This window comes from Anopheles coustani, chromosome 3 (genome assembly GCF_943734705.1).
Source record: "Anopheles coustani chromosome 3, idAnoCousDA_361_x.2, whole genome shotgun sequence".
In the NCBI taxonomy this organism is placed as follows: Eukaryota; Metazoa; Arthropoda; class Insecta; order Diptera; family Culicidae; genus Anopheles; species Anopheles coustani.
Window position 1 is genome coordinate 32,738,451 of NC_071288.1, and position 19,214 is coordinate 32,757,664.

General features: G+C 46.8%; 2 protein-coding genes across 2 annotated transcripts in view; one reads left to right on the forward strand and one right to left on the reverse strand.

The window, feature by feature from the left end:
* Positions 1–550: 550 nt before the first annotated feature.
* On the forward strand, positions 551–1,788 carry LOC131260325 (large ribosomal subunit protein mL45). The gene is made up of 2 exons (XM_058262026.1): positions 551–690; positions 756–1,788. Exons 1-2 carry the CDS (start codon positions 643–645, stop codon positions 1,716–1,718), a joined length of 1,011 nt encoding a protein of 336 aa, XP_058118009.1. The 5' UTR covers positions 551–642; the 3' UTR covers positions 1,719–1,788.
* Positions 1,789–2,202: 414 nt separating this feature from the next.
* Positions 2,203–19,214, reverse strand: part of LOC131260308 (regulator of G-protein signaling loco) — a 43,718-nt gene continuing 26,706 nt past the window's right edge. Inside the window, exons 3-7 of the mRNA XM_058262005.1 lie at positions 7,148–7,516; positions 6,385–7,070; positions 5,077–6,311; positions 4,506–4,994; positions 2,203–3,493 (exon numbers count right to left, since the gene is read on the reverse strand). Coding sequence (XP_058117988.1) covers positions 2,520–3,493; positions 4,506–4,994; positions 5,077–6,311; positions 6,385–7,070; positions 7,148–7,516 — 3,753 coding nt within the window. The 3' untranslated portion in view covers positions 2,203–2,519. The remainder of the gene's footprint in view (positions 3,494–4,505; positions 4,995–5,076; positions 6,312–6,384; positions 7,071–7,147; positions 7,517–19,214) is intronic.

A 19,214-nucleotide genomic window follows, 5' to 3' on the forward strand; every position in this document is an offset into this window, starting at 1 on the left:
CCTATTTTTTACAAAGAAATACAGTAGAATGTCCATTATCCGAGTTGTTCTACCCAACCAAACCCATTTCATCAGGACCAGACCCTCGTTTTTGAAACATAAAAAATGCTACTCTTCTTGGAATAAACTCGGGTAAATAAGTTAGTCTGCATATTCCCAAAAAGGACTAGATTGTTCGTGTTGTTTGAATACAATCAGAAGAATAATGTCAACTATATTGATATTCTGATGTAAATCATTCATTGAATTAAACAGATCATATAAAAAACCGGCTTTAGATAAGCATGTATGATATGACGGATTGGGATTCGGATTCGGAGATCCGGATCTCATAATGGATTTGAATCGAAAGATTCGCCATCACTAACCGCTCCCCATCACTAACCGCTTTGCTGCAAAGCGGAAGATGATCGACTGTTCTGGTTTTGAAAATATATTGCGTTGTTTTATTAGCCCTGTTTGGCTTTGACGTTTCGTTCATCGTGCTTTCAAATGCTTGAAAAAAAATTATACCGAACTATTTGCTCACAATGTAACGCTTTTTTGACAGTTTTAAAGTGTTTATTCACTCGCATTCGTAAAATGAACCAGTTCATTCGATTAAAATTTTGACAGATCGGCGGGTTGTTTTTATTCTGCAAAATGGCATCTTTCGTCGCTGCGAGTCGAGCAGCTCTTAAATTTCTCCAGGTATTTCTACAATTAATTCCATTGTGGATGACATTACTCACCGTGTTAGAACCGTCTCTTTAAAGCTACCATCGAGTGGACTCCTTGCGCCGTGCCTGCAAAATGCGGCCATCCTCAACCAGCCGCAGGTCCGGCACCGGCGTACAAAACATTGGGATCCAAAGTGGAAACGATTGCGTAAAGCAAAGGTCGTTAAGATCGATATTCCAAACTTGAACGAAAAAGCCGAGGATCTATCGCAGGAGCAGATGAAGACCCGCATGAAGGAGCGAGGCATCATGCCACCCCGTCCGTGGCTCGAACGCCCGTTCTACATCAGCTGCACCGGTGGTGTTTTCGAACCGTACGTTCCGCCAGAGGGCGATGGGCGTATGTCATTGGTTTCACGCGAAGGCGCCAAGCAGAAGATCGAACAGCTGGAAAAGAAAACCAAATCTATGATGGCCATTCGCAAGATCCGCAGCTACGATGAAGATTTCGAACCACCGGAGTTCGCTACATTGGCCCAGGATCTCTACATACAGGCACACCGGACGTTGTGCGAAAAGAACAAGTACAAGCTGCGCGAAATCGTTACCGAGCGAGCCTATCCGGAGCTGATGCACAACGTGGCGGACAAGACGATCCATTGGCAGTTTTTGAAATCACTTGAACCACCGCGAGTCGTCCATGCACGCTGCACGGATGTGATTACGAAGGAAAACATCTTTGCTCAGGTGACGGTACGGTTCCATAGTCAGCAAACGCTGGCTATCTACGATCGCTTCGGTCGGCTGATGCATGGTAGCGAAACATTGGCCAAGGATTGCCTGGAGTATGTGGTGTTCGAGAAACATCTGGCCAACGAGTATGGTGTCTGGAGGCTGCACGAAAAGATCGTACCGGACTGGATGCCACCAAAGGCGCCAGCATTTATCACCTACCGGGTGGATGACGAGCCGGCGCCGGTGGAAACAGTGGCTGAAGAAACTAAAGAAGCCGTGCCGGTCAATGAAAGTCCCAAAGCAGAGGTGGCAGCAACGGCATAAAATACGACGCTGGTTTCGTTACGCATGGTGCATTATTTTTAGTCGTAATAAATACATTTATTGGAAACCTCACCTTCTGCTTTAATTTGCGTGCATAGCGGTTTTCCAAGGTAAAAAGGTAAATTTGAAGCTCTTTTAAATGTACTAAAAGAAAAGTTCAATTTTCTAACCGCGCTGTTTAACGCCAGAAGAACTATTTTTTTTTTTCAAATAACACTTACACCGGTCCGCGACAGCTAAGCGGAAGCGCCAGTTAGAAAATCGCCACACATAGGGCAAAAAGTCTCATAACCCCTTAACGGGGTAGGCCATGACCGCAAAGGCATTACGCCAAGAAGAAGAAGAACACTTACACATTACAATTGATTTTATTTAAAGAAACACTTGTACTTACGTCCCAGTTTTGTTCTGTATTTCGACATAACAATGAATAAGAAAAAAAAAACATGACTCGACCCACAAAATCATTATTTTACAAAATTAAATAATTTATTTACTCAAATTACTAATTCAACTATTATATATCAATATCTTTAAAAACGCAACCCACTTCACTTCAGGCGCCCGGAACAGGTATCACGGAATTGTTTAAACCAAAGTTCAATTTCAAATAAGTTAATTTCTAACAATCATCGGACTGGTGTTTCGTTGAACAGGTTTGGGCTTTACTTACCCACACCTATTGCTTTTCCAACAAAGGATTAGTTTTCGGAACTGATGGTTTCCCATCCAAATCATCCAATGCAAAGGGTTAATTATTGTTTGCCTATGCCACACTCTGCCTCATTCAATCGTACCAGGTCAAACGAAACTGCTGCTTCCCTGGTCGAAGTAGACGCTTCGTGCTTGCGCCACGGAAGCACTGATCACAGACGAACCCGACTCGGCCGCTATAGCTCCGCTCGCCCGCCGGTTTCCTTCACGTACCACGTTGGCCAATTCGTTGTGGTTCGCACTTAAAATACCATTGCTTCCCACCACTGCCGTACCCCCACCGACACCTTCATTAGCACTAACGGAGTGGTGCTGGTGGTTGTTGGAGCTACTACTGCTGCTACTGCTAGTGCTACTGTTGGCTGTACTGCCGGAGGTGCTACTCGTGCCGGAGCTGCTGGTGCTCCCACTGGTCCCGGTATTGGATCCACCGTCCCCGTTGGGTATGCTGTAGGGGGCTGTCACCCCACCCGGGTGTCCCCAGTTGGACGGTTTCATCGGTAGGATTTTCGGCTTCGGTGGCAACGGTGGCGGACCCTTTTGGTTCTGGTCGCCAGCTGGTGCCGGTTGACCACCGTCCAGCACCAACGCCAGTGGGGTGGTGGTCACAGTCGCGCTAGTCGATCCAATACCACCGCCGTTCGTTGCCTGGTAGCGCGTACCGGGATGATGGTGATGATGGTAGTGCTGCCCATGCGGATGGTGGTGGGCATGGTGAAGCAGTGAATTATGATGGTGATGGTGATGAGGCGGGTAATGGGTGGGATTAGTGCCACCGGGTGCACCCGTGGGCGTCGCGTGATGATAGTGATGTGGATGTAGCTGACCACCACCACCGTGTGCGGGTGGGGGGGAGCAATCGGGCGAGGTATCGTACGGATGTTCACAGCACCCGGTGTGTGTATCGTCGCCGGGAGGATCCTCGGCTGCGCTAGAATCGGACTGATCATCGGATCGAACGTCGTCCTGGTGGTGCCGGTGATGGATAATGGTGCGTGGAGTAGCGGCCACCGGGGATTGACCCTGGACGGGGGTGGCGTGCGTAAAGACTAGGGTAGTGTCTGTAAGGATATGGAGGGAATGTAAATGTTATTGGATGAAAGAATAATTTTTTCCCGCGAAGGTAGGACGATTTAGTTAAAACGTGCTTTTCTTACGTCTAACGTCTAAGTGACTATGTTGATACTTGGCAATATTGAACCCACTAATTTATGAGCAATTTAAAACAACTTTGAATAAAATACGTATTTAAACTATTCATTCAAAACCCAAAACTTTACACGATTCCTATTTAGCGGACGCATTACAACTGATCAGTCTGACAAAAAAAAAAAACCAGAAAACAATTGAAATAATTTGTGGGCAAGTGTAATATGAAATGTAGATATAAAATTCAAGTTACTAACTAGCGTTAAGGGAAAGAGACAAACAATTCTACCATTCATGCGGGGAATTTCTACTGGATATTGTATACGGAGAGAGAATGGAAAATAAGTTGGGAAAGCGCAACACAAAAAACTGGAATCAAATGGAATGAAAATTAACAACACAAAACAGGTACACAACACACATGACACGGACATAAAGTAAGGATGAATAATAATGCTCTAAACGCACATTGAAATACCGCTTCAGGCAAGGCCGATTGATGTGATTTTTTTTTTTTGTTTTTTTTTTGACGAGGGGAATGGGTTATTTAGAACGTTGGGCGTTTCGGTTGGTGAATCATCACCCTAGGGCAACCTCGATTACGCTCGAGATACTTCCTGTACGGTACCGAAAGTCAAACCATACCAGCGCGCATCAGACAGAAGTAAGGCCAGCGGCCGCCACACGCCAGCCAAGTGATTGTAGAGGAGAGATGGAAAAAAGAACGAATCCCACAGCCGTTAGAACGTACGGGACACATAGGAGAGAAAGGAAAGCACGTGTTAGTGAGGTTAATCGAAAGATTTTGCGCTATATGCGCTTGCTGCTTTGTACATGCGCCTCCATCGCGCCTCTCCATGCGTTTGTTAAGCGTTTCCAACCCGCAGTCGTAGGACTATTCCGCGGTCGTCGTCCTTTACCTACCGGCATAGCTGTTTTCCGACTGCGATTCGCCACCGCGCACACGAAACGGATCGTCAAGGGGAAGCGGCGACGCGTTGCACTGAGTGGAAAGGTTCAGCTGGCTGTCGCTAACAGCCGCGTGGACCGGAGATTCCGGCCCACCGGCTTGCGAGCCACGGGTCTGACCACCCGTAATCGATAACCGAGGCGCCGGTTGGGGTTTGTTGATTTGCTGCAGTGAGCCACCGACGAACTCCGCCGTCGGGGTGGTTGCTTCGGACCGTCGGGCCGGTTTGCTACGCGTCAGCTTACTAGTGGGTCCTGCCTGCGGTGCCAGTACCCCCGAAGGCACCTGACCGTTGGCGGCCGAACCCGGTCCGGTGGGTCCGGTGGTGGATGATGTGAAGTTTTCCTTGTCTTTTAGAAAATCCGGCAGCTCGAAGTTGATTTCCGTGCCCCTTTGGTCCTCCAATCGACTACGTTGAGCACGCTTCAGTCCTTCGAGAAGCTCTAAAACAACATTCAAAATCATTCAAATTAGTAGAATCCATCCAAATGCTTTTTAAATGTAAAAAGCACAACTATCACATACCATCATTCTGCGACCGGGTTGGCATCTGCAGTTTGACGCCCGCCTTCAGCTTTGCAATAATCGGCTTCTTGGTGCCACCGTTCGTCACACTTTCGCCCCCATCTTCCGATCCGCCGGTGGAGCATTTTTTGCTCTTCGCTCCTCGACCGCTCTCCGATGGTGCGTTCGAACCGCGCCGCCGAAACCGATCGCGCCGCGACGACGAGGTGTCCGAGGCGCAATCGACATCCGGTGGGCCCTTGCCGGTCGCCCCGTTGCTCGCCGTCTTCCCGTTCATCAGTTCGTTGAACACCTTGTTCGTGATTTCGTCCAGCGTGTTCAGATCCGGTTGCTGACCACGGTTATGTCCGATGACGGCGTTGGACACCGGTGGTGTTGGCTGTTCCGTTTCCTTGAGCTGCTGCTGCAGTTCGTGCTGGCCCTGCTGCTCCTTGGCCCGTAGATGATTGTGGTTCACATTCAGCGAGTTGTTGTTATTATTGCACGTGGATGGCGCGGTTGCGGTGTTCATCGAACTCCCAAAGAACGATCTACTCTTCCCGCTGGTTGCCAGGGTGTACGAAGGCGGATTGGAGGATGGAACGGCGAACTGATGATGCTGGGAAGCAGACGATTGACTGTTAAGTAATTGCTGTTGCTGCTGTTGGAAGTGGTGTACGATCTGCTGATGTGTGGCCGTATTGATGACTGGTCTTGCCCCGGCCAATGGCCGGCCCAGCTCCGGGTGAATAGTAGCAGCAGTTACGGCGGAATGGTCAGCCGCGCTTCGGATGTACAAACACAATCCATCGACCGCGGTGACTGGTTGGGTCATGTCGAGACCGACGTCTGCCGCATCCGTCACCTTCATCTGATCGAGTTCGTAGTTGTACTTGTGCAGGATTGGCCGCAACACGTCGGCGAGTGGTTTGGTTGCCTTGCTCTTGACCGATATCATCTTGCGGTTCGGTAGGTTCAGCTTGAACACGACTCGCTGGTCAATGTTGACCTCCTTACCGGCGAGGCTTACGGAGGGTCCGTCCAGGTCGAGGGGCTTCGAGCTGCTGGCCAGAAACGCCTCGTACGCGTTGTACACGATGCCACGCTTCTCGAGCAGGCGCTCGACCAGCTCCTTAATCGTTTCATTGGACCGTGTCTGCACGACGGTCGTCGCACCGTTCGACAGAATTACCCGGCATAGCGTGGTACGCGTGTCGTCCGGATCGTATGACTTTCCACCGATGGCGGCATCAAAACTAAAGCAAAAAGCAGACAAGGAAACGATTACAAACTGTTGAAGCATACGGAAACGATATTTAGGAAACAAACCTTGCTAAGGAACTTCGAGAACTATGAATATCACTGGTGGAGTTGGTGGAAAGCAGCTTGAGTGTGTTGCTGCTGCTACTTCCACCTGCTGCACCTGCTGCCCCGTTCGCCGTACCATTCCCACCGTTAGTCGACCCCTTGCCACCGTCCTTCTTGGATGCGTCGGAATCACCTCGATCCTTCGACTTGCAGCGCGTCTTCCGATGCCACGGCAGCAACGACTTGCGCCGTCGATCTTCCGCGTTGCTGAGGGACTTTTTCAGCTTCGTAACACCACCGCTCGCACCCGCACTGCCGCCCGGTACCATCGTGCAGTTTGTGCGCAACATCGGATCGAGCTGATCGCCCGGGTACGGCAACGGATGGCCCTTGGTTTCCGCCTCCTGACACACCCGGTACAGATCGGACTTTATGAACCGCTGGTAGCTGTCAAACTTCATCAGATTGAAGATCTGCTTCTGGGCGGCCGCAAAGAGCGTCGTTTCGGCCTGTGGTAGATGCTCCAGCGCAATGTTGCGCGCGATCGAGTCAACGTTCACCGGATCGCTGCAGCCGGACTCGAGGTGGCGGGCGAAGATTGCCTGTGCCTCGCGGGCCCGATCTTCGCGCTCCGTCAGCTGCCGGTAGCGCTCGCACGCCGTCCAGAAGTAGATGTTTTCGGCGGAAAATTCCTTCTTGAGAAATTCCTACAAACGAAAAAAATTAAAACGCTCCGTTAGTAGTGGCCCTCGATGGGAATCTCTTCCGGTGGCTGATATCTTACCGAGAACGTATGCAATCCGGCCGCATCTTCCAGCAGCTTCTCGAAGGACGTTCCCCACGAGGCCACACCCGTCGGTCCACTGGTGCCGGCACTCTTCCGCCCAGTTTCCGTGCCAGTTCCGTGCATGGCCATACCGGAGTCGACGGCCAGCACGTCTCCACAGCTGCCACCACCGTACGGATTGTAGCCGCTCTTGGTCGAACTGTAATCATCGTCGATCGACTTGGTGTAGACGTCGCTCTCGGACGCGGCCAGCGACGAGGGCCGGCGGGCTGAGCCGTTCGGTGTGCGGTGTTCCGTCGAGCGTGACCGCAACGATGACTGTCCCCAGCGTCGGAACGGCGACGCACTGTGGTTGATTTGTTTTCCCTAGAGCAAGGATAAATGAAAAACAGCGAGATTGCAAATGAGTAATCTAGCATAAACAAAACAAATGGCGGTATTTTTTTTTTTATAATTCTCTGATAACCGTTAAATGGGTCATGAAAGGAAATTCTAGAATATTTTAATTGCGCTCTCTGATAATTGTTTCCCATTGCTTGCGCATGTCTTTTTCTTTCCCCAATATTAATGACTCTCCGTTTCGAGTCATCGAATGCTAAATCTTACATCTTGTTCGGACTCGATGGCAGGTGCCGCGATCACATTGATCTCTGGAACAACGAGCGTCCGGCCTCGGACAGTTCCGGGTGGTTTAGGGCTTTGCCCATCACTACCACCACCACCGCTCGCGTAGATTTCATCCTCCTTGATGAAGCCCATCGTCTTGAAGCCCAAATGATCGTGCGATGTAAGTAACATATTGCTTTCTTCGCTGTTGGTGACACCCTCGCTGGGGTCACTCTGTACCGGTTGATTTAGGGTAACTTCTCCTCCGGGACTAACGGCCGCGCTAGTGGTGCGTTGTAGGCCACCCTTGGGCACGCCAGCGGCGAAAAATCGCTTCCGTTCGACGTCCCGCTGCTGCTGCAGCCGCCGTAAGGTGCTGCCGCTGCGCTGGAACGGCTGATGGAGTGGCGGTAGTGGCGCAGTTCCAGGCGCCTCTCCCCGGCGTACCTGATTGTACATTCACTTTACCGAACCCGTCCAACGGTTCCGGATCGGACGTTCGCGAACGACGATTGCCACCAACGGTCGATCGCATCACAGGAAAAACATGGTACAGCCCTCGCAATGAATCACATTGGCAAAGTCTTTCGCTTTACGTTAACTATTTTCACTGTTATTAGCTTGCTTACTCTACAACGCCACACGCGACAAAAAAAAACGCTCGTAATTGCCTATAGGAAATAATTTATCAGCTTAAATTTTTATCGTTGAAAAATCAAAAACTCCCAGCATCAACAAATTGTTAACTTGTTAACTCTCCATCGACACACGCAACAAAAACCGCCTGTAATTGCCTATAAGAAATTCTTTATCAGCTTAAAGATTTTATCGCTGAGAAACCAAAAATTTCCAGCATCAACATCAAATTGTTAGCTTGTTAACTCTACATCGACACACGCAACAAAAACACCCTGTAATTGCGTATAAGAAATTGGCTATCAGCTTAAATTTTTATCGTTGAGAAACCAAAAAATTCCAGCAGCAACAAATTTCACTTGGAAGATATGAGTTTTCGAAAATATTTCCCATGATTTACCAATCGACTAGCAAAGAAGCATGGTTTTACATTTTTTATACGAATGTTAAAATTGGAATTGAACCAGAAATGATTACAATTGTTGTGCTGTTGCCAGAAAGCAACGTCAAATCGATTTTCAGACCTTTCTCCCCTTCTAGTAAAAGTTGCTTCTTGCAAAAACAGAAACTATCTTCCACGAAAGTACAAAATGCATCGTTAAAATAAAGCCTTTTCGATAATTCGTCTGCCATTTTATTTCGGATTAAATTTCTTTTGGCAGATTGATTGACCGACCGGAGCTTGTGACAACGGACACGGAAGAGAAGTATTTTTGTAGGTGCACACAATCGTCCAGCATGGACATACTTATTGAATGCATCCGAAAGGGATGTCCTCGAACACAAAAAAGAGATCATCAAAGAGCGTGGTGGTAAAGACAACATACTGTTTTTGTCCACCTTAGCGATCATCTCGATCACACGCTTGAGATCGATCGGTGATATAAATATATTTTATTTCATTTAATTTCACATCAAACTTTAAAACGACCACGGAAAACGCAGCATGTGGACGGGATGCGATTTTTTTTATCGATGCGCTGTCCTTCCTTTTATTATAAGTTTTTTTTGTATCGCACCGCTTATGGAGCATTTTATGAGCGTGGATAAACCCCAACGACGTATGGAACCGATCTGCTGACAGGCGGTAATCACCTTCCACGGGCTCAAACATTTCGACAGCCACCGTAAAAACCGTACGCTTTATGTAGCTGCCCGTTGACTTGAAGTTGGAATGGGAAAGGCGGGATTTTGGAACGTTTTAAAATGTGTGAAATACTACCCGTTAATCGGTTTTCGAACCGAAAGGAAAAGATTCACCGAATCGTGTCAATTATGCTCGACGACATCGAGGTTCCCCGCGTTGTCACCCTGGGGGACCGGTAATTGCTTTCACCTAAAAGATCCTCTGCCCCAATAGGGAGGGGGTGGAGGACGGTCGAACATTTTCTTTTCTGTTTTCAATTCATTCGCACCGGTTTCTTTGGCCAGAACCGTAATCTGGTGCTTCTTAATGAACTCTCTACAGATCTTCACAGAGGCAGTTGACGAAATGGAACAAAATGGGTTCTCATCTTCTCCCTCAACCAACTGCCGATGACGTCTTCCTCCCGGACACTAATCTATTGCAACCAAAGGCAAAGCTATCAGGCAGCTTTACGATCGGCGATCGAAGATGATCATCGACAAACAAAAACAACCGACTGTTTTTGAATAGCAAGACGTAAGTAGCCTCCGGCATGATCGACGTTTTGCAGCCAATTTTCCACAGCTCAACCCCAGCCGGGTTTCAGTTTCCCTCGGTAAAACTATAATATTTTGACAGTAGTTCAAGCAATGGGTAGTTTCGAACGAAATCGGAGCCTTCACGTCTGCCATGTTCTGAATGGCACAGAGAACGAAGTTGTTCGTTATCAGTGTATTAGCAGGATGTTTAACAAACTCTCAGTCCATTTCCATAACGGTGCAGATGAAAAGAGCCTTTACTTTTTGTTTGCTTTATATGTCATCAGTTGTGATAACGTTCCATCTAGCAGCAAGGTTGCGCGTTTGCGGTGATTATTGGAGTTAACTAAAAGATTTATTTTTAGATGGACTGCTACAGTCATCGTCACATGTCTGTATGCATCATCAAGTGCTCGGTTGAATCATGCACAATTTTCAAGTTTACAAACAAGTTAGTGAGTCTTTGTTTTGCTTAGACGATTGACGTCGAACGTTTTATGTTTTCTCCTTTACAGGGTCCGTTGAGGCGAACAAAGAAATGGCAAAAATATTGGTTTGAAATAAAAAACCGCTTTAGAATAGTCTGTCTATATTGTATTCATAATACAACATATTTTATGAAATTTTCAAACCAACCAATGCATTATTCCAAACAGTTTTAAACTAAACCGTTTTTGGTTTATTCCATTCGCATACAAGCGATCGAAAGTAACTACGCAGAAGAACCCCCGAAAAAGATGATAATATTGTTCAAATAAACATATAATCCCGAAGCACTCCACCACCGTACGGTGTTTTTGTCTCTTCAATCATCTTCGCTAAGAAACGCTCAAGAATAGAAGCAAGATGGGCAGCAAAACAACCCACCGAGGCGACGCCACCAAATGATGGCAACCATTTGGAGGTTGTTTTTGTAAATCTTGATGGACGGAGAAGGTTTGATGGACGAGAGAGATTCCGTCCGCTTCCTTCCGGACGGTCGGAAGCAGCGTGTTGTTTCTTCCAAAAATAAAACTGAAGCCAACGCAACGGCGTTCGTCACGTTTCCCTCCGATGCTCGAAAGATGCATCGTACACGTGGCAACTACTTACCATATTCCCCTGGATAATCCCATGGAAATCTTATGTTTGCTCCAACCAGCGGGCGCGAAACGTCGGATGGATAATGCACCCCCGGTTGCCCTCTTCCCGTGGAATCGTTTATTTTCGTTTTGAATGCTAATTTTGTGTCGTATAGAAACGGTAGGAATACTTCGCCCTCTTAGCAGGACTGTTACGTATGCGTTTCTTCCATTCATCTTCACCAACAAACCCAAACATCAGTCCATATAGTGGCATAATTAAAACATCTTTCATCTAGCCGTATGCAATCTTATGCATGCGGCATTAAAACGAACAAAAAGACGATAGCAATGGGAAGCGGTTAAGGTACTTTCCTGTGTTCCAATCGCTGTTACTGCAGGCATAACAAAGGAAGAAAGTTGTCATACTTCCCCACCGACTGTTTTCCTTTTCTCGCACAAAACAATGGCCATAAAAATGTAGTTCGCCGCACAGAGTCGCTTTCTTCTTAAGCGTAACAGTTACAGTGGTACATATTCAAATTGTACTTATGAACCACATAAAAAAAATAGGCACCGGCAGAACGGTAGGAAGGAAAACATTGGACTACCAGCCAGAAGCTGCCGTCAATGCACGACGTTACGAAACATAAAACATTACCATAACGGATTTGCCGGATTTTCGGTGCCGGGTTGCGTCGGTTCCCGCTGTTTATTATAGTTTCAATTATTATCATTTGAAGTAACTTGACGTTTGAGGAGTGCGCATTAGGCAAATGGCCACATGGTAGTTGGAAAAACAGAAGTTTCTCCACTTGACAAATGCGTTTAGTTTAGCTCCGCTTGAAAAGCAATGCCGCACTCGAGCTTTAGTTGGTCTCTATCGTAAAAAATTGCGTAAATAAGTGGAAGAAAATTGAAAAAGTAAAGAAAAAGAAGAGAAAGCCAGCAGTAAACTGAGGTAGTTTTGAGTATCATAGTCTATAATTTTTTTTTGTCTTAAAGAAAAACATACGTTCACAATGGCATTACAAATGATGCCCGAGTTCAATAGCATGGATATGCGGTACGATCTACCAGATCGGGTAAAGTGCATGCAAATCATTCTGTCTTCCTTTCGAACGGCAGTAACCATTGAACCCACAATCTAAACATGCTGCAAAATTTGTGCGACGCCAGCAACTGCAACTGAAACCGACGAGACATGGTTTTCAATGAACCAATGAAGACGACTCCCTTCGTACCTCCCGGGCGGGGGCAACTATTCCACTCGAATGCATCACAGCATAGCACCCAAATCATCTCAACGGAGGGAGAGGACGCTAATAAAACCAATTTGTCCATTCGCCGTCCAACGTTCAGCATCGTATGCATTTCGTCCGTTGGTTCACGAGGGAGTTATGTTAGTCAATTGCCAACAGCTCTTCCTCGATTCAGTAGCCAGCGTTGTTATGCTGTCTACATATACTCGGAGTTTTATTCCATTCGTTTTCTCCATTTCACCGATCTCCGAGGCTCTCCCGTGAAGGTTCGTTCGCATGGCTTTGTTTTTAATTTACAAGAACATTCCTTCATTCGCCTTCCGAGACCGCTGGAGAGATGTGAAGTGGCACGAGGGAATCCCAGAGCTGGTTCTCTAAACAGTGTGGGTAAAAATCGTGGAATACGTTATACCCCACCGAGTGCATGTGCAACGATGCAGATTGGACGAAATAGTATTTTTATACGTTACCCCCCTCGGCCTGGCGAAGTCGGTAGGAGGCTTTTGCCAGACGGGAACATTTTTTTTATCTTGGCACTTGAGAATGAACAAATACAGCAATGCATCCATTCATGAAACTCGCCCGTCGTTCAACATTTTTGCATTCGCTTGAAGCGCGTTCCAACGGGGGTTAAAGCTAAACACATGCTCCGCCACATAAATCGTGCCATGTCGGCGAGGAATGGTGTTAGAAAAACACACAGCCAAACACACCTACATACTGGTATGACCGTGACGGGAACTTTCATCTTTCACTCCACATCGTGACCACCGCTTCTCCCACGACTTTTCGACAGACGGCGCTTCATTGTTGGTTCGACCTTCCTCCCTGACTTATTCTAGTATACTTTCTCATCAACCTGGCCTAAGCTCGGATTAGTTTTAGAGGTCGCTCAGAAACGGGAGCACGACAGATTGGGTCGGTGGTCGGGAAATGGAAAGCCGATTTTCTATTCACTATTCGAACGATTCGGTTTGTTTTTCTCCACCACCAATCTGCAGAAAGAAGTGGGAAAAGATGGCAGTTTCTCTCGTAAGTCACAATGAACGGCAGATCTCCACCGGAAGCCAGAGTGACATCGGTTTGTGCTGAAGCGAAAACAAACCAATAGAGCCATACCTTTCGCAAAACCACACCCAGCCTCCTGGCGGTTGGAACAATGGAGCAACCTACTTAACGCTTCGGATAACCTAGATTGGATTTTTTTTTCTTTAGTTAATTACAACGATCACAATTGAACGAAAAATTGCCCACGTCAAGAGAGACGTCTTGCGTACGTGAGCTGCATCGGGGTGACGTTTGTCGATAGCGATGGAACGCACGAGAAGAACTTTACTTTTTTTTGCCACACGCAAACATGAGAATTCGCGCGATGGTGAAGTAAGTAGACCACCCCAAAGCGCGAGGGACCAACAACGATCGAAACCGTGCCTTATCTGCTATGGAGAGGAGGAAGGTGGTTTGTGTGGAGGAGCACGGTGCCACGCGTGCCACGCCGCAATCCGAATGTCCCCTGAAAGATTTGCTGATTTGTCCGCCGTATCAACGCATTCCAGAGTCTTCCACGGTGTATTGTCTCGTCTCGTACGACTTCTTGAGTCGTGTGCTCAAGTCAAGACGGCGATTCGTTCGATGTACCACTGGTACGGTTTTCTTTGTAGCAAAAAATCGCAGGTTTGTAGCAAAATCGTATGTTCAAATAATAAAAGGTTTTTTTCATGGATTAAAGTCTTTTTATTATTTGTTGTACGTGAAACATCTACAACTGAAAATAAAGGACCTTCATTATCAGAATGGCATCATTTCGCAAACTTATTTGACAGTTTTTTTTGGATTGATGATCGGTTTTCATTCTCAAAATTATCTTTACACAAATCCGCCGTTTTGCCTTATGTTGTTAGTTTCACTATTTTGATTAACTTCTTCTTTTGTTAGCATCATTCGTTCACGGTTGGCTAAGCAGCCTAGGAATTACAACCGTACTACGGCGAACCCCACGTGGAAAACGGTAGTCTGTTTTTATTGCCAGGAAAGGGACACAATTAAAATCGTCGTAAAAAACTACATATACCCAAACAAGCCCAGCCTTTGCCCGGAAGGAAGGTGGCCGTTAATGTTGCTGAGCTTGGGAGGTTCAGTTTTTTGCTACAGTAGAAACGACCGGCGACGAACCAAACAATGGTTCCACCGACGAATGTAACAAAACTTCGAGCCAAGATGACGACTTTAACGACAGCACCGATTTTCTTCGGCGACCAAACAACAACAACAACAACAACAAACGTAACGGAGGGCGGCACCCGAACTCTAGCTAATTTGTGCCGCCCAATAGAGGGACCACCTCCCGACTTTCCCGTTGTTGGGGGATGCAATCGATTGACCAACGACAAAGGCCACCAAGCGAATGGAAAGCGATCAATCCCCGGAGAGGGAAAGAATTGTGGAAGAAACGGGTCTTGTCGGAGGCATAACAAATCCATTTTCCAACCCGAAACAATTGGCGGCAATCGGTGCAGGTTCAATCCTTCTCCTTCTGCTGCTCCCGGGGGAAGCTCCCTTCACGTGTGGCACTTCCAGCAGGCTAACGGACCCAAGCGCCGGGAAAGATGGGAAATACAACACAAAACCGATCGCCCAAATCTCGACCGGGAACAACAAGATCTGAAGCATATTTAGTTTACTGTCTTCGGACTTCTTTTTGTACTTTTGACAGCAACCAAAAAAAAAAAAAAGAAACAAACCCAAATATGCCAAGTTCTCATTCCACTGGATAATTGGAAAATTGGTCCAATTACTGAACATCCAAGACGGACAGGCACGCAACAAGGTATGAGGGACACGGGGTGCGCGCATCAGATCGCCTGGTTTTTGCCAATTCCATCACAGCAAATTGCGAACGGAGCGACGTACGGTCGAATTCGTTGCCAAGAATTGTGCATTCGGGTTGGTAATTGCCAAACGAATCTTGTTGCATTTTATACCAGTTAATTCGAAGCTCAACATAGAGAATTTACTGAAAGCCAAAGAATCACCAAAGACTATACTAAAGTTAATAATAAAAATATAAGATGTTTCAAGATATTTACTTCAACGATCTAGACACTTTTTAGACAATGCTTGTGGTGTTCAAAAAATTATTCCCCGAGAACCTACCACATTTAGTCAAAAGGTTAACACTACTTCTAAAACAGTCACGTAACTCCAACACGATAATTCATCGATGATCAGGTAAGATCAACCTCCGATCGCATATAAACGTCTTCACCCACATAGAAAACCGGAAAACAACACCTACATTACAATGGACCAATCCAGGTAGTTGGAATTGATTGACTTCATGCCCTTCGATTGTACTTCACTTTACTACTGTAGGAGGTATTCATCCATTACAATTGACACACGGGAGCACAAAAAGCTACTTGAGATACCTCGTAATGTCAAAGTGTGGATCATTATAGTCGTGGTAGGCGTCTAGCTTTGAACAAGCCCTTTGGATCAGAAGACCATTTAAAGGGCACACACCTCATCTGATAATCACGTAATTTATTCGGTGTCGGCCCAACATGAACGATAATGTATTCTAATAACATTCATTATGTAATTAAACGCAGCGCTGCTGTCTCCATAAAAAAGAGGCCTCACAACAACGACATCAGAGATGAGATCTGGTTGGTAGGTTTATCTTCCCAAGTCCCTAAGAGATAGCTTTCCACAAGGCTGATGTTTCGCAAAAGCTTACCCGAAATGCCATCGTCTCGGGCGAAAGTGAGAACCCGGTTCATCCCGGTAAACATTTGCGTGTCTTCGCTTTCGGTTTCGGTGTGCCTTCTAATGCGCAATAGATGAAGTTGATAATGTTGATTACAGCGGACGACTAATGTGCAACCGAGCTGAAGTTGAAGCTGATGTTTTTTCTTGATGATGATGATGATGATGACGGTCGTTTGGACATCCGATCTTACGCGTCGGATCTCCGGCTTTGCCAAGAAGGTGTCGGTTTTCTACCCAACAAACGCTTCAGTGTAAGTCCGACGATCTCGAACGCTTGTTTTGCTGTGCCAAGGCGTTGTTACACTTCTACACGAAGCTGTACTCATCAAACATCAAGCACCAAATTTGGATTTAAATGCAGTCAAACATTTAAATATTGCGCAGCTACACGCGATTACTTTCTCATGCGATCTTTCTTCTTTTCACGCCACGCAGAGCATTATGCATAATTGGCGTGTTGACATTTTGCACGAGCATCTTCATGTCACTCAATTTGCAATTTGGGTAATTTCCTCATTTTCTCTAAGAAATAGTAATACCCCCTAATGATTGTCTTCTTTTCAGACAATTTTATCTCATGGTATCTTACTTGCGGCCGTCAATAGGACTTTAATTAATTTTAACTTTTAAGAGGCTACCTCAGTCTTTTCAAAAACAAAAAAAATAATAATCTAGATAAAAGATAAAGGCACCCATCAAAAATATGTTCAGCTGTGTTAATTAATGTTGGGTTAATTAAACCTGTTCACAGCCCAATACAAATCGTGTTCCTATACGTACCAGCAGCCAGTCATAGATCATATTCTGCATTACATTGATGGACCATTAAAACAATGTGCCCCCGGGTCCGCAATGTAGTTCCAAACAGTACGGTAGCAATAAAATATAACATTATCTAATTGAATAACTGGCGTGCTAATAATGGCCACCCGACAGGGGCCCGAAACTACATGTGGTGCAATAAAGTAAATCTCGGTCATAACACAAACCCGTTACCCATGATTCGTCCGGTGTGGCAGAGAATCGGAAAAAAGTAAAAAGAGAATGATCCTCCGCCTCCACACCGTGTAGCATCGCCATAAATTTCGTTCACACGGATGCATCGGATCCAATTTAGTGGGGAACATCAAAAGGAAGGGAGAGGGGGGGGGGGGACTACTCTCTCAACGGTCGACCAAGAAGGTTGCCTTGTGTGATGGTTTGGAAGGAAAGACCTGCTCCGTTTGGTGTGTGTATGTGCATAACTTCCGGCGCCACCGACCGTATCCTAACCTTGGGCCGGAAATATAATAATGCAACCCCAGCCGAAACGCATCGGTGGCCACCGGAGTCAGTAGAGGGTTTTTTTTTGTTTTTAGTTTTATTATCCTCTGGCCAGTGCATCGTTGTTGCGGTTTTTTTTTGTATTATTTCGGAACGATGCAAAACGAAGTGCACAAAAAGCCCTGGGCTGAGTGTCGTCTCGCGTTCAGCAAAAAAACATAAACCTTCGGTCGTCTGTCTGTCGCGGGACGGGAAAGCTATGGTTCCCAGGAGAAAACTCCCCGATGCATGTGTGTAAATTCATGTTGGTAGAAGTTGCCTCGTTCTTAGCTGCTTTGCTTTGTTTAGGTTTGTGCTGTGTTCCACCATCCGGGCATTTCTTCGCAGTTTGGTCGTCGTTTCACGGCTGAGAGAGAATGCACACACAGTCAACGTGACCCGTGGCTGACAACGGCTAAGTTGTTGCTAGGAAGTTGAAAACCGTCTCTCTACCGTACCGTGACCATAGGCGGGGGACCTTCTCGGTTCCGGTGAAACGTTTTTCGCCGACGCTTGAAAGCGGAAACCGAAACGGTAAGCAAACGACGCTAGACTGAAAGTAGCGCCGAAACTCGAAAGGAAGATCTTTAGCATATTTCCAAACCCCGATCGCGTTATCTATTTTCACAGTTTTTCAATCAAAGCACACAAAGCGGGTCCGCTGGACCCGAATGGCCATGATTTATGTTCACGAGCGTTTGATTTGACACACGGTGCCCCGGCGATAAGGTTCGGGAAAGACGGTGACGCGATAAGGTCCCCTCACTCTCTCTCTCTTCGCCGCAAAGGCCGAGTGTGTTTGTCGAGTTTGGACTATTTTCAAGCAACCTCTACGGGTTTGGCAAATACTACCGAGCAACTTTCGGTAGGTTTCAGTCGAGTGCAAAAATTAAGCCGCATTCAGGAAGCCGTGAATCAGTTCCACCGAGTTGCTCGTATCGCACGCTTGTGCCTGACCTATAAACGGTCCTCGTTTAGCCTGATAAACGTGTCTAACATGCCATCATCGGTCCACATGCATCAAGAATGATCTCATCAAGTCGCGCTCGGTTCGAAGAATGAATGATGCCTTTACATAACACACAGGCGAGCGAAATTGCTTAGGATGGCGAGAGTGTAGTGTCCAAGATTTCCGAGCCAAGGTCTCTTCGCTGCTCAATAGTCTTGGACTTGGCCTGTGTCGATCTTCGCCGGATGCTTCTCTTCTTTCTGTCATTTTGTCAAACATCATCAGCAAAGCCAACCACAGCTGGATCGTGCTAAGCGGCTTCGGCCTATTACCAAACGTTAAACCCTAATGGATACTCCCGAACTTTGGAATATTATGACCATTTGACCACCGACCGCGGGTGCTTCCTAATGATGCCTTTTCGGCCGGTACCATCAAACCGTAGGAGAGATCGTCGGTTCGCTGCCTGGCGGATAAGTCCCACGACCGAGTCGGTGAACACTAAAGACCACACCACCCAAACGAGGAGGAGAGGATGGGCAAGAAATTAAACGCTTATGACTGCCACCAACCAACAGAACACCGCCCTATCTTCGGGGGAGGTCTCTTCCTTGGCACGAACGCGGACCTGCTTCCCCTTCGGCGGCCTCTTATGCTTTCAATCATAATTATTCCATCTTTAGAAAGTAGTTTGCCCCCGCCGTGTACCCCAGACCCCCACCGCCGCCGCCGGCTAGAGTTGCGCCGCGTGGTTTGCGACTTTCTTCGGTGGAGGACCGTTCCCGAGGGGAGAGTTGATGATGTTTCTTGTT

What these genes read in the sequence shown, in the direction of transcription:
- LOC131260325 (XM_058262026.1), top strand. Translation starts at nt 643, where the DNA reads ATGGCATCTTTCGTCGCTGCGAGTCGAGCAGCTCTTAAATTTCTCCAG. An exon ending in CAGCTCTTAAATTTCTCCAG is followed by an intron (nt 691 to 755) that starts GTATTTCTACAA and finishes GTCTCTTTAAAG; the next exon opens with CTACCATCGAGTGGACTCCT.